This window comes from Cupressus sempervirens, chromosome 10 (assembly GCF_028749045.1).
Source record: "Cupressus sempervirens isolate cs-2001-9-10 chromosome 10, ASM2874904v1, whole genome shotgun sequence".
NCBI lineage: Eukaryota > Viridiplantae > Streptophyta > Pinopsida > Cupressales > Cupressaceae > Cupressus > Cupressus sempervirens.
In genome coordinates this window covers 197,959,323-197,974,451 of record NC_143127.1, presented here as the reverse complement: position 1 = coordinate 197,974,451, position 15,129 = coordinate 197,959,323, and the positions used below count along the sequence as shown (strand labels likewise).

The window sequence follows — 15,129 nt, the reverse complement described above, 5'->3', positions numbered from 1 at the left end:
CTTATAACACTTTCATAACCACCATGGCCACCATGAATTCTCTCTCTATACTTAGTATTCATCTCTCTCACATCCCTCAAACACTTTAGGGTTTACCTCCTTAAGTAAACATAGGTGGGCTAGGGTTAGGTTAGAATCAAAGTTTGTGGTTGATTCGTATTTCCACTTAAAATATCCATTAATATGATTGGTTGCATGTACTGCATAGGGATTCACAATATGATTTGATTCTTATCTTTTATAATCACAAAATATTTTTTACGTTGGCCTAAAAATGGTTTACATAGTTATTTGTGCTACTACAAACAACTATGTCTTTGACTATTCACTTAGCATCCAAAGGCTCTAATGCTCAGTCATCACTGTGCTCACAATGTTGTAACTCGGGTTCTAAACAACTCAGCATACACTATCTACTTGGTACCTATATCACTCAACACATATTAACTTGTTTGGCACTAACTATTGGCTTGACATCTTAGTGACTCAACACACATAGACTACTCAGCACATACTAGTGCTTAGTACTAACTGTCATGTTGGATGTAATTGATTAATTGTGTGTTGTCTTTGATGTTACACAAATGTAATAATCATCATCAGTCAAAGTATGTCAAGCTCACTCGGGCAGTGAAGACATTTCTTAGTGTCTACCAAGCATTCATGTGTTTGCTTGGTTTAGAAGGTAGTGTCTACCAAGTTCACTCAAGCGTCAAAGGAAAAATTGTAGAAAGTGAGTGTTATCTAAGCTCACTCGAGAAATGAAGGAAAGTTGGATGGAACCAGTGTTAATCGAGCTCACTCAGTTGCAAAAGGATTTTTGTAAGTTTTCAATGTTAGCAAGCTTCTGCTGGTTAACAAAGAAAATCATTTCAGAGTTAGTTTCTACTGAGCAGGGTCAGGTAATGAAGGATTTTCTTACTTTTTTGTATTAAGCTTAATTGATGTATCTATTAGTTCTAGCTGACTAAGGTGATGAATATTGATTATTGTAATTTTTGATTTCAAGAGTGGGAAAAAAGTGCAAGAGAGTGTGCAGATTGTGATGATGTAATTGAAGATCTATTGATCAGCAAAGGAAGTGAATTTGAAGGATAGGCAGAATATCCTTGTGGTGCAGCAAAGCCATATTTGATTAGAAAGGATCAAGTATAAGCTAGAACAAAGATCTAAAATCAAAAAATTAGTTATAGTCAAATCAGGTCATCTCATTGTTACTCTCTAACCATTGTAGTAGTGATATAAATGTCCTAACAAAGTTGGCTTATCAACTATTTACAAATCCTCTAACAAGGTGGCAATTCCATTGAATTGTTCTCAAGACCTCTAAGTAGGCCACTCCTAACAAGGTGATTAAATCCTTTAATAGGGTAACACCTAATAGGGTGTTTTGTAACCTTTAACAAGGTTGGCTCCTAACAAGGCTCACTTCAGAACAGTAAAAATCAGTAACTAGTTGTTATTGGTGGTTTTTCTCAAAATTGGGTTTCGACATTAAATCCTAGTGTCAAATGTGTTCATGCTATTTTTTTTATGTGTTTGCAACTAAGTTAAAGTAATGGTAATCACAGATAACTTCTAATGGTTTATATGTTAATCTTTTACTGAGCTAATCTAGTTATTACCAAGTTACAACATTCTATGTGTTTACTAAGCTTTAGCAGTATTTAGTTATCTATTTGCATTTTGTATTGACATTTAAGGGATCCAAGATTTATTTTAGTAGTAACCGATTCACCCCTCCCCTCTCAGTTACTCTTATATTTCCAACAATTGGTATCAGAGCTTTTGGTGCTTACAGAAAAGGTTTCAAGGACCTAAGCTAAAGATCAGGATGTCTTATAAAAAAGAGATTCCCAAGCTAAATAGAGATAATTTTGCAGCATGGTAAGGACTTATGAGATTACATCTGGCTACCATTAGTGATTCAAGTTGCAAGTATCTTGATATTGAATATAAGACTCCCATAGGAACATTATCAGTTGAAGGCATTGCTAAAAAGAAGAATCATAATATCATGATGATTGGTATTGCATCTGCTCTCAATTATGCTAAATTTGATGAGGTAAAAGACAACAAAACTACTTTTGCAATGTGGAAAAAACTAAAAGATATCTATGGAGGAGATGACAGTTGTAAAAAGAGCCAAAGCAGAAAGCCTTAGAGGACAATTTGATCAAATGAAAATGAGAGAAGATGAAAACATTGAAAAATATGTGTAAAGGATCAAGGCCAATGTAAGTGCAATCAAAGCATCTGGAGGAAACATCAAGGAGGAAGTTGTTCTAAGTAAAGTGCTCAAAACTCTTCTTCCCATTTATGCAATTAGAGTATCTACTATTTGAGAAATGAGATGTGATCCGAATAATAAAATAGGTTTGGATGCTCTAGTTGGAAGATTAATAGCTTTTGAGTTAGACAATTATGATAACTGTGTTCTTGCTTCAAAGAATATTGAACCTATGTTTAAGTCTAAGCTTTTGCTTGAAGAAAAGGGTAAAAATTCAAAATCTAGTCAATCAAGAAGTGAAGAAGATGGATCATCATAAGAAATTTTAGATAGTGATCTTGAAGTTGTTGAAGCCCTACTTGCAAGGAAGTATTCCAAAGGAAGAGGGAAGTACAAAGGTAAAGTTCCTCTAATCTACTTTTCCTATGAAAAAATTGGTCACATTGCTGCTAGGTGTCCAAACAAGGAAAGTAAGGATGAGAAGAAAAGAAATAAACAATAAAGGAAAGAAGGACTCCAAGAACTACAATAGCTTCAAGGACAAAGGTAAGAAATCTTGTTTCATAGCTAAAGATTCTGATAATAGTGAAGACAAAATGGTATATATAGTTGTGAAAGATGCATCTGATGATGAAGGAGATAAGATGTCACTTATTTTTCATGTTAGCAAAAATGATAAATGGATTATTGAAAGTGGCTTCTCTCATCATATGACTAGTGACAAAATAAAATTTGAGCATAAGAAATATTATGATGGAGGTAGTGTAAGAATTGGAAACAATGAACCTTGTAACATAAAAGGAAAAGGATGTATCTTATTGACTAAAGAACTTGTGTGTGATAATTCTTATTGGGTTGAAGGACTAAAGCATAATCTACTAAGTGTGGCATAGCTAAACAACATTATTGTTCCTATTTTATTGCTCAAGTAGAGGACAGTTGGTTATGGCACAAAACGCTACGTCATGTGAATTTTGATAATCTAGTTAAGATAAGAAAACATAAAAGAGTAAGAGGTATTCCTAGTTTGAAGAAACCTAACATGGGTCTATGCAAGAATTGCCAAATTGTTAAGATGGGAAAGACAAGCTTGAAAAGTGAAGACTATAAGTTAGAAGAAGTCTTGTAAATTGTTCACATATACATATGTGGACCTATTGGAATAGAGAGTTATAGTGGAGAAAAAAATTTAATTCTCTTTGTTGATGACTACTCTAGAATGATGACAGTAATGTACTTAAAAGAAAAATCAAAAGCCTTTCAAAAATTCAAGTGGTATCTGCCAAGAGTAGACAAAAAAATTGGAAAGAATTTGAAATGCCTAAGATTAGACAGAGATGGTGAATTCATCTTCCATAAATTCAAAAAATTTTGCATTGAAAGAGGAATCAAAAGACAAGTATCTGCTCCTGGTACACCACAGCAAAATGGTATAGCAGAAAGAAGAAATAGTTCTATCATGGATTGCACAAGAACCCTAATGATTGAAAAGAATATTGCTCTCAAATACTAGAAGGAAGCCATCAACACTGTAGTTCATATCTTGAATAGAGTTTAGTTGAAGAAAGATTTGAACAAGACACCTTATCAGCTATGGTATAGCTACAAACCTAATGTAAGTCACTTGAAAGTATTTGGCAGCAAATGTTACATACTAAAAGAATCTAGAAAAGGAAATTTTGATGTAAAAGGTGATGAAGGCATATTTCTAGGATACTCCTACAAAAACAAAGCATACAGATGTTTGAATTTATCTACTCACAAAATTATAGAAAGTGGACATGTTAGAATTGATGAATATGTAGAAAAAAGTGAAGAAGAAAGCAACAAGAAACCTGAAGACTATAGAAGATTCGTTTACTATGAACCTAATACTCTACCAAATCTATCTAAAAGAAAAGAAGCTTCAACTCTTGAGTCCCCAAAAACTCCAATAGTTACCAAGTTATAGGCAGTGCAACCCAAGCTGCAAGGACCTGAGTCACAACCAGAGGCTCTGTGCTAGTTTAAACTAAGCCCAATGGACTCGAGTCATAGATAGAAGGACCTAAGCTTGAAACTAAAATTCAAGAAGAAGATGGTGGAACTCATTCAAAGGCCAAGGAGCCAGTGTTAGCAAGATATGTTAGAAGATATCATGCACCTGATTAGATCATTGGAGACAAATCAGATGGAACAATGACAAGAAGAAAATTAAAAGGTACATGTTTACTTGCTGAATTTGAACCTAGAAGTGTTAAAGATGCCCTAGAAAATGAAATTTGGATTGAAGCAATGAATGAAGAGATAGAACAGATAGAAAAGAACAAAACTTGGGCTCTTGTTCCTAGACCCAAGGATACAAATGTAATTGGTACAAAATGGGTATTTAGAAATAAGCTGAATGAAAATGGAAAGGTATCAAGAAAAAAAGCAAGATTGGTATGCAAAGGTTATTCTCAAGAAGAAGGTATTGACTACGATCAGATGTTTGCTTCTATAGCAAGACTTGAAGGTGTTAGAACATTACTGGCATATACATCACATAGAGGATTTAAGTATATCAAATCAATCTTAAATATGCATTCTTGAATGGAATTCTTGATGAAGAAGTTTACATCGAGCAACCAGAAGGTTTTGTAGATCCTAGCAAAGGAGACATGGTTTACAAACTACACAAAGCATTATATGGTCTTAAGCAAGCTCCCAGAGCTTGGTATGAAAGAATCCATAATTACTTGGTATAGATTGGTTTTCAAAGAACTAATGATAACAGTAGTTTGTATACCAAGGAAGGACCAGATAAGAAGATTGTGTTAACAAAAATATTTTTTGATGATACTCTATTTATAGGAAATGATGATCTATGCAAAGAATTCTCAAAAGAAATGAGAAAAGAATTTGAGATGTCCATGTTTGGTGAAATAAAATTCTTTGTTGGATTGCAAATACAACAGAACAAGAATGGTCTCTACATCACTCAATCTAAGTATATCAAGGAGATACTAAAGAAATTTGGAATGGAAAATTCAAGACCAGTTGGAACATCTATGTCTATTGGACATTAGCTTTCCAAAAATGATGATTCCAAAGAAGTAGATAAGACCATTTACATATCAATGATTGGAAAATTGTAATATGTAGTACACATAATCCTTGATATTGCACTAGCAGTTGGAATAGTGGCAAGATTCTCAACAAATCCCGAGGAAAATCATGTGATGGAAATGAAGAGAATCATTAGGTACCTGAAAGGTACTAAAGACTATGGTTTACAATACAAACTTGGAGGCAATTTGGACTTGAAATTATTTACTAATGCTAATTGGGTAGGAAGTCTTGATGATAGAAAAAGCACTAGTGGTGGAGCATTCTTTCTTGGTAAAAGACTAGTATCTTGGACAAGCAAGAAGAAAAATTGTACATCTCAATCCACAACAGTGGTAGAATATGTAGCAATAGCAGTCAATTGTTCTAACATTGTTTGGTTCAAACAACTATTGGTAGGAATGAAGGTAGAAATCAAAGATCTAGTTTTCATATATTGTGATAACACCAGTGCAATCAACATATCAAAGAATCCAGTAGTGCATTCCAAAACAAAGCATGTTGCAATAAAATATCACTTCTTAAGAGAATTAGTGCAAGATAAAGAAGTCAGATTGGAATATGTGATTACAAAGGAACATATTGTAGACATATTCACCAAGCGATTACCTAAGGATGCATTTTTGTATGTAAAAAGTAGACTAGGGGTCATTCCCCTATCTAAAATTCACTAAATGAAGTTTAGTAAATGCATCAACTAGAACCCATTGAAGATCAATTAGTTGGTGCAGAATTGGCAAGGGCATATTGTAGATGAATCGATACTTAAGATACTTACACAATTATTGTCTTTGGCATGTGTTGTCAAAGAGGGAGAAGTTTACTATCATATCTCTGAGAAATTGTTGGAACCAGAATAAAGTTAGAAACTAGAGAGGGAGAAGTCTTCTAAAGAAGAAGTATGTTGAAAGAGGGAGGATTTTCTGAATGAACTTGGTAATAGTCATTGCAAACAAAATTCAGTAAAAGGAAGAGCTCATACTGACAGAGGGAGTTCTAAAATCAAATATCCAAAATTTCATTGTGCTATAACATGTTGTGTTGCCATGAATGCAAAAGAGGGAGATTGTTGGATATAATTGATTAATTGTGTGTTGTCTTTGATGTTACACAAATTTCATAATCATCATTAGTTAGTATATGTCAAGCTCACTTGGGTAGTGAAGATAGTTCTCAATGTCTACTAAGCATTTCTATGTTTGCCTAGTTCAGAAGGCAGTGTCTACCAAGTTCACTTGGACATCAAAAGAAAAGTTGTGGAAAGCGAGCGTTATCTGAGCTCACTCGAGTAATGAAGGAAAGCTGGATGGAACCAGTGCCAATCGAGCTTACTCGATTGCCAAAGGATTTTTGTAAGTTTGTAGTGTTAACCAAGCTTTTGTTGGTTAACAAAGGAAATTGTTTCAAAGTTAGTTTCTACTGAGCAGGGTTGGCTAATGAAGGATTTTCTTATTTTGTTATATTAAGCTTAATTGACTTATCTATTGATTCCAACTGACTAAGGCTATGAATATTGTTTATTGTAAGTTGTATTTGAAATAATTTGATAAAGTGGAAGGTATAAGTATAAGGTCAACTTGTGATTTAAAGAGTGTGAAAAAGTGCAAGAGAGTGTGCAAGTTGTGATGATGTAATTGAAGATCCATTGATGAGCAAAGGAAGTGAATTTGAAGGATAAGTAGAATATCCTTGTGGTGCAGCAAAGCCATATTCTATTAGCAAGGATCAAGTACAAGCTAAAACATAGATCTAAAATCAGAAAACTAGTTGCAGTCAAATCAAGTCATCTCATTGTTACTCTCTAACTAGTGTAGTAGTGATCTAAATCTCCTAACAAAGTTGGCTTAACAGTTATTTACAAATCCTCTAACAAGATGGCAATTCCATTGAATTATTCTCAAGACCTCTAACCAGACCACTCCTAATAGAGTGATTAAATCCTTTAATAGGGTCACACCTAATAGTGTCTTTTGTAACCTTTAACAAGTTTGGCTCCTAACAGGGCTCACTTCAGAAGAGTGAAAATCAATAACTAGTTGCTATTGGTGGTTTTTCCCAAATTGGGTTTCCACATTAAATCCTAGTGTCAAATGTGTTCATGCTATTTTCTTTATGTGTTTGTAACTAAGTTAAAGTAATGGTAATCACAAACAACTTCTAATGGTTTATATGTTACTCTTTAACTAAGCTAATCCAGTTATTACTGAGTTATAGCATTATGTGTGTTTATCGAGCTTCAACAGTATTCAGTTATTTTTTTGCATTTTGTACTAACATCTAAGGGATCTAGGATTTATTTTAGTAGCAACTGATTCACCCCTCCCCTCTCAGTTACTCCTCTTATATTTCCAACACTATCATACATGTATTGTCTAGCAACTAATGCTTGACATGCACTACGTTTTTGCTTAGATAATGACTTACGAGTTTTGTCCCTACCTTGTCAAAACAAAAATGAGATCAATAATGCTAACATAGACACTAATTTTTATAGTTGTACAATGGGTTAGATAAACTTATTAGGAGCCAAGACAGGCACCTAGATTGAGTGCAAGGGGAAGACAATTGTAGGTACTACTACCCAGTGCTAGCACCCCTCAATCATAGATGATGGCATGAAAAGATGAAACACTAGAGGAGACAATGCATTTAGATGAGGTCATCACATTGCCTATGTATGACTTGAATCACATTACTCTAGAATAGATGCAAGAATCGCAAACCTTGCTAAGTCACAAGACAAAGCAAGAATAGTTGAGAAGAGAACATAAGAAAAAGAAGGTATTACACAATATCAAAGATATTTTTGTTGATTCTTTTGAGATTTTTGATGTTAATTAGAAACATCAAATTTTAGATCAACTGGTGTATATAGTTGATAAAGTTCATACAGAAGATATAGAGACCAATGACAGATTGATGAGATTGTCTAAAAAGACATTTGAGGACAAAGTTTTGGAGAAAGTCTCAACAAAACTTGTAATTAGGTAGGTTGAGCTTTCTAACCTTACCACTTAGTTGGAAGGAATTTTGATAGTAATTTACTCTTTGTATATGAAACTTTGTGAACTTGAGTTCCTCACATTGGAGAATCAATGTTCTATTGATTTGATACAAGAAGATATGAAGGCTTGTACAATTTCATTGGGAAATAACACAAGTTCAATCTTACCTTCATACAATAAGTTGACATTTGATCAACAAAGATTAGATGAGCTAATGGCTAGAGATATTGGTATCAGGAATAAAATTAATTTCAATTCAATTTATGTTAATACCCCACTTGAAGATAACTTAGAAGGAATTATGTGTGGCTCAGAATCTTAAAAGGAAAGATCCACATCTTTCAACAATAGAGAGCCTAAATGATCTAGTTGCTTAGCTATAAATTCACATTCAGGTCATGGATTCAGTAAGAGATAGATGGAATAAAGGACTTGAAGAAAAATTTCTAGACACAAATATTTTGGATAAGTACCAACCAGCCCCTACAAACCCCAAGCCATAAGTGACAAAAATAAGGGGGAAATATCTTCATGACATAAATTAAGGGGGAAATCTACTTATGACTAGAATAAGGAGTCAGCAAAGAGGAAAATACTATCCTCATACAAAAACAAGGGGGAAATCTTGTCATGATAGAAAAAAGGGGGTGACAGAATTATCAGACAAGTCTGCATTAGAGTTTACAAACATTATACATCGTATAGTAGAGATAGGTTTTGAAGACCAAGTTACAGTGTCAAGGGGAGTGTTATTTTTGGTATTTTGGTAATTTTGTATGGATTGTTAAGTCATGAAAAAGTGTTTTTGCCACTAGTGTCAAAGGGGGAGATTGTTGATATCCAAGCCCAAATTTCCTATTAGTGTCCAACACTTAGTCATTTCTAAGGCAGTGTTGGTTGATCATCACTATGATCGAGCCATCTAGAGAAGGTCAAGCTACAAAGGGCTTGTTTATATGTCTTCGTATGTCAAGCAAGTCAAATGTTGTCATGCATCCTAGTAGAGACCAAGACAACATACATGCCAAGTAAAATAGTGGAGACTGAGTGAAGTTAAAATTTATCAATGTTGAGTGAATCAATATATGTCAATCCTATAGAAGTTGAGTGATAGCATGAATGTTACTTATGACTGAGCGTCAAAACATTCATTTGTTGAGTAAATCAATTTTGACATATGATTTTGTAATGGCACAAACACTTATGTAAATCAGCCTAGCTAACTTCTACATGACATTTAAAGATTGTAGAGATAGTTAACGAGAAGATTACGCATTTTTGCAGAAGTCCCAAGAATAATAGATTAGCCAATCAAAAAAATAGAAGGGTAAAATGGAATATAGATTGTTTATTAAGATCTAGAACTTTCTATGATTATCTATTTAAGAAGAGTTCTAACCCTAAGTTATTATGTATGGTGAATGGAGAAGTGAAGATATGAAGGAGCGACCAAGCTTAGAATAGAGCAAGGAAGGCTAAGTTAGATAGGAAGATCAAACAGAGCAACCTAGCAGTGAAGGACAGAATAGAGAATATCAAATAAGGAGATTAGATTGAGACATTGAAGAGAAGAGATCCATAAACATCTTTTAGAGAAAACCAAAGGATTAGGTACTAAATTAGCTTTTACCGATTGAGTCAAGGAAAATCTCTTAACTCATTACAATTTACTCAAGTTTACTTAGTCTAATCCATTTTCATATTTATTTTCATATAGATACATAAGAGTTTGCACTTTATTTAAGAACATGTTATCTCGCACCTCTCTTTGTGTGATTATCCTTCAATTGTTGTACATACTTCCATGCACAATGAAGGATAGTCCACCTTTTGTGGACATGTGCTTAGTTGGTATGCTTATCACTTGCATAACTCCTAGTATCTTGCATTGCCTATATCTTCGGGCACTTCTATGTGCATTGTATCTAAATCTAAGGAAAGGCATGAGGATTGTATTCTTGATCATAATTGACTTAATCAATTGATCATTTTGTGTATCTCTCTCGTGCTATCTCTTGAGCTTCTAGATCTTGGAATTTCATAATTGCCTTAGGAAAATTCTTGCACTCCTATGTTAATTATTTCTTTTGTATCATGTTAACAAGCACAATAGACCCAAAAAATTGCACAAAAGTATTACCAAATCATTGTATACTTACTTAGTGTTCCTTCAAATAAACTCTTTCAAAAAAATTAACAGCATAAAACTAACAAATTCTACTGCTTCCATTTGTACTCTATTCCACTTTCTATTACATCTATCTAATTGATATCACTTAATAGATTTCATAACAAAGTAATAATTTCAATTAAAAGCTACCACCACATAATAACAAATCATTCTACCATTACAAATTACAACATAAACTTTCAAATGAAACACAATCCATTGACTTTTACATGTCAAAAAATACAACAAAGAATATTTTACACATAAATTTACCAAAATATTATATATTTATTTAATGTTCCTTCTAACAACTCTTTTAAAATAAATAACAATAATGTTTATGCTTTATTTAATCAATAATTATATTCTCTTTTACTCCATATTACATACCACTTTATTAACTTTGCTTAATAATCCTGATAAGATAAAGTCAATTCACATATAGAACAATACTATATGAAAATTTCTACTCTCTTCCACCTCATATTACATAAAATCCAATTCATATCACTAAACAACTTTCTAAAAAATAGCCATACATTAAAATTTACGAACACATAAAATTAAATCATTCTATTCCTTTTGACATATGGTACCATTTATGTTTGATTCAAACATTCTATTACAAATTACAACATTATATTTCAAAAACAAAAAAAATAAGAGTAAAAAAATAGCAACCTTGTTTGGAAAACTAGTTAAATGCATAACTAATACCAAGAGGAACACTCGATTTTTTAGTTTTTCAAAAACTCCTTTTTCCCTTGCTAAGATTTAGGTTTTTGTTTAGGATTTAGTGAAATCCCATTGTCTTGCATCATAACGACTCAATACAAATATTTTAGAAAAAACAAACACAATTGTCTAACAATACTAACAAGCAAGCCTAGAATTTGACGGCCGCCCCTACATGTCATATGATTTTTTCATGATGACTAAATATTTTTCATACCTTTCATTTTATGTTTTAAGAAAAAAGTTGATTGTCAATTTTTTTGTTTTAAAACAATGTAATAGATCATTTTAAGTTTAAAATTTAGAAAATAATAAATATTAATTAGTAATATATGTAAAATTCTCTATGAATAACTTATAATTATAAATTCATAATCTATACAAAAGCCTCAAATTTTTAAATTCATGTATATACTTTAACATATTTTTAAATTAATATAATTATATAAAAACAAGTTTTTAAAATTCATTATATTCTATTTCAAAAAGTTTATAAATTAATATAAATATGTAATCATCAAAATGCAAAATAGACACATATCAAAAAGAAAAAAAGAGAAACATATAAATATAAAGTAATATATATGTATCATATATATTATACATATTATGAAATCATGTCTATATATACTAAATAAAATACTAAGTTGAGTTAATAATAAATTTACTTGTTCTCTAAACATTTAGTCTATCAATTCATAGGTCTTACAATTTTTTAGCCTATCAATTCCTACCTCTTACAATTTTTAAGCTCATTCAAAAGTGCAAAAACGGACAGCAATGGCTATGGTGCAACATATTTGCACCCAACCACTACCTGTTTGTTGTGCCCGTGACTTGACCCCATTGTCCTTTGATTACATTGGAAAAAGTAATCCTTTGCCAAAGTGTCAAAGGGGGAGGAATATTCTTGCCATGTCAAACTACAATCACCTGTTTCTTTTTTCATTGGGATTTCTTTTTTGGGTAAATGGATGTGGAGATTAAAATATACATTGATTAAAATATATATTTTGCATATTGTTTTCTTATTATATTGTAAAAATTAGATGTGTTCCTTCATGATGGGCATGCTGCTTTTTTCTGCTATGATTTGAAGCATGGATACCAATGGCATAGAACCCTGGATGATCTGCAGGCTTTTGAGCATGCTTGCATTAGGCTGAACAGAGAGATCATTAAGAAAGTGAATCTTAGAAAAGAAGATTTATTCAGGCTGATGTTGACTCAAGAATATAAAAGCGTTGTTTGGATGGAGGGTCCCTTAAGTTGCACTGCTTGGGTGGACATATACTATGATGTTCTTAGTTAGATAGTCCTTCTTCTCCTCTTTTTGTTATTTTGTACAACTGATTCTATTCTTCCTTTGTGAGGCTTGGCCTCCTTGTTGATTTTCGTGGTGGCTCTTTGGTTGCCTTGTATTTTTTGATACTCTTATATCTAATAAAAAATAAAATTAGATGCGATTGGAGTTATGTAATGTAAGATTATTGTTAATTTTTTCTAATGATTTAAGATTTATTCACGTTTTTATATATTAAAATAATTATATTATTTATATTAAGATTAAAAAATGTTTTTAAGTTGTATTTTGATATAATCATAATTTTTTCATTGTTTAAATTTTAAAGTTTTATATTTAATTTAGACTTTTATTTCAATAACATTTGTATGAATTAGATTTTTACACATCTTATTACAATAAAAACCTTTGAAATACAAAAATTTAAAGTTTTATATAAATTGTTCATTAATATAATTAAATTTATATTTTATTAAAATGTAAATAATAATATTGAAGGATTTATTAATAAAATGATTTTAAAAATTTGTATTATTCTAATTTGTGATTAAGGTAAAATTTTTAAAAAAATTTAAATTTAAGTTTGCATATTTAATGAGTCAATTAGACGTCATTCTTAAATTTTTCATTTATAGATGTATAAATAAAACTATCATTAAAAAATAGTATATAAATCTTTAAAAATAGTATATAAATCTTAGTCAAATTATAATTAAAAATATAACTTTAAAACTAAATTAAGTTTTTCCTAATTTTAATGCTTGTTTTCAATATTTTATAGTTAGCCCATTTAATAAATAAAAATCAATTTATTTTTTCAAAAATTGAATGAGTTTTAAAAATGACATTTTAAATTTTCGAAGTATTATTGCTCAACCATCCTCTATGAATATTGTGTACGATTCAAAAATAGATGATCTTAATCATGTCGTTAATCAAGTGGAGCATGTGGTTCCATCTCTATCTTCACTTCAATCTCAACCTCTACCTCTGCTTAAATCTCAAATTTCAACTCTATCATAATTGAAAACCTAGGCTTAAATTGAAGCCTCTGCCGTCTAGAACTTTTGATTACCTTTGATGATTTTGAGACTATTAAAGCTCTTGATAGTCCCCTCTACCAAAAGTGGCGGATCCACCTCACAAAGTAGTAAACATATCTCGAACTAAATCTAATCATCCAAAATCCACCATCAAAAGTCCGCCCCCAAACTCTACCACCAATCCACCTCCTCCACCAGTCCGCGGCCGCGACGCCACTCCACCACTCCGCCGCAGCGAAATCTGCCGCCACCACTAAGTCCCCCGCATAGATATCCGCCTTCTCCACGAGTCCGCCGCCTATCCGCTTCCTCCACCAGTCCGTCGCCACGAAATTCGCCGGCACGACGCCGCCTCCACCAGTTCGCCAAGTCTCCGCTTCCTTCACCAGCCCGCCGCAAACTCCACCGCGCGCCGCCTCCTTCACCAGCCCGCCACAAACGCTGCCGCCGCTCCATCGTCAAATTACAAATGCCCGATAACATCACTGATTTCAGAGCAGCTGAATTGGTGCCAGGTCATGTACATGGCAAAACATGTTTGATTGTTCTTGATGATGTGTGGAAGAGTAGTGCCGATAGCGTCTTGATATCAAAACTTGGTCTTCCCACTGGGGGAAATAACCAGTGTAAAATAGCTGTAACTACCAGAAGCAGAGATGTTGCTGTAAAGATGAATGCCTACGAGTATGAAATGCAACACCTATCAAAAGGGGACAGCTGGAAGCTGTTTTGCCTTTTTGCCTTTCCGGGTTTGGAGGAAAATAGGCCGCCTGCGCACCTTGAAAGCGTGGCCCTTCAAATCACAAAAGAATGCGGAAGGTTGCCACTGGCCGTTGAGACAGTTGCGGCATCCATGGCCAGTTGTTCAGAAGTTCAGACTTACAAGTGTGGCAGTCAAAACTGAGGAAACTAAAAGATGCAGCAGAGGTAGAGGACACCACAATGCAAATCCTCAAGCTGAGTTCCGTCTCTCTTCCTCCATATCTCAAAGCTTGTTTTGATTATTTGTTGTTGCAGGAACAACTATATAAATAATATTTCTATATTGTTTATGGGGTACTTATATTTTAAGGTATATTTTATCATTTTAGAGTATAATTAATAGTTTCTATCACTTAGGAAATAATTGATGTTTAGGGCACATTTTAATATTTTAAGGCATAGTTTGATGTTTTGTTAAAGAATTGAACAAAACATGTACGGGATTGGTGGTTGCCAAAAATAGTCTTAACTGTTTATCTTTGTTTATATGTTCTATCCAAATTGATCGTGGAGGAGAGGATTAATTTTAATTTTCTTTTCTATGTGAAGAAGGACAGAGATATTGTGAAGATTATTACCCGGCCCTGAACACATGAAATAAATAATATTGTAGTGCTTTCTTGCTACTTGGTTTTGGTTTTATTTTGTTCACACTGCAAATTGATTAGGGATGCATATCATATCTATTGGTTTCTGAATAAAGTAGTAGTAGTATTTTTTTTTAAATTTTTTTTAGGAGTTATTGTTGTAGGAAGCAAACTCACACAAGAATCCCTAGAAGTTAATCTGGGCAA

General features: G+C 32.8%; 1 protein-coding gene across 1 annotated transcript; it reads left to right on the top strand.

The window, feature by feature from the left end:
• Nucleotides 1-14,042: 14,042 nt before the first annotated feature.
• Nucleotides 14,043-14,477, top strand: LOC149533318 (putative disease resistance protein At5g47250). The gene has a single exon (XM_089805837.1). The coding sequence runs from the start codon at nt 14,043-14,045 to the stop codon at nt 14,475-14,477; it is 435 nt and encodes a 144-aa protein (XP_089661963.1).
• The last annotated feature ends 652 nt before the right edge of the window (nt 14,478-15,129 follow it).

Excerpts from the sequence above, each read along its gene's own strand:
- LOC149533318 (XM_089805837.1), top strand. The coding sequence starts at position 14,043 with ATGCCCGATAACATCACTGATTTCAGAGCAGCTGAATTGGTGCCAGGT.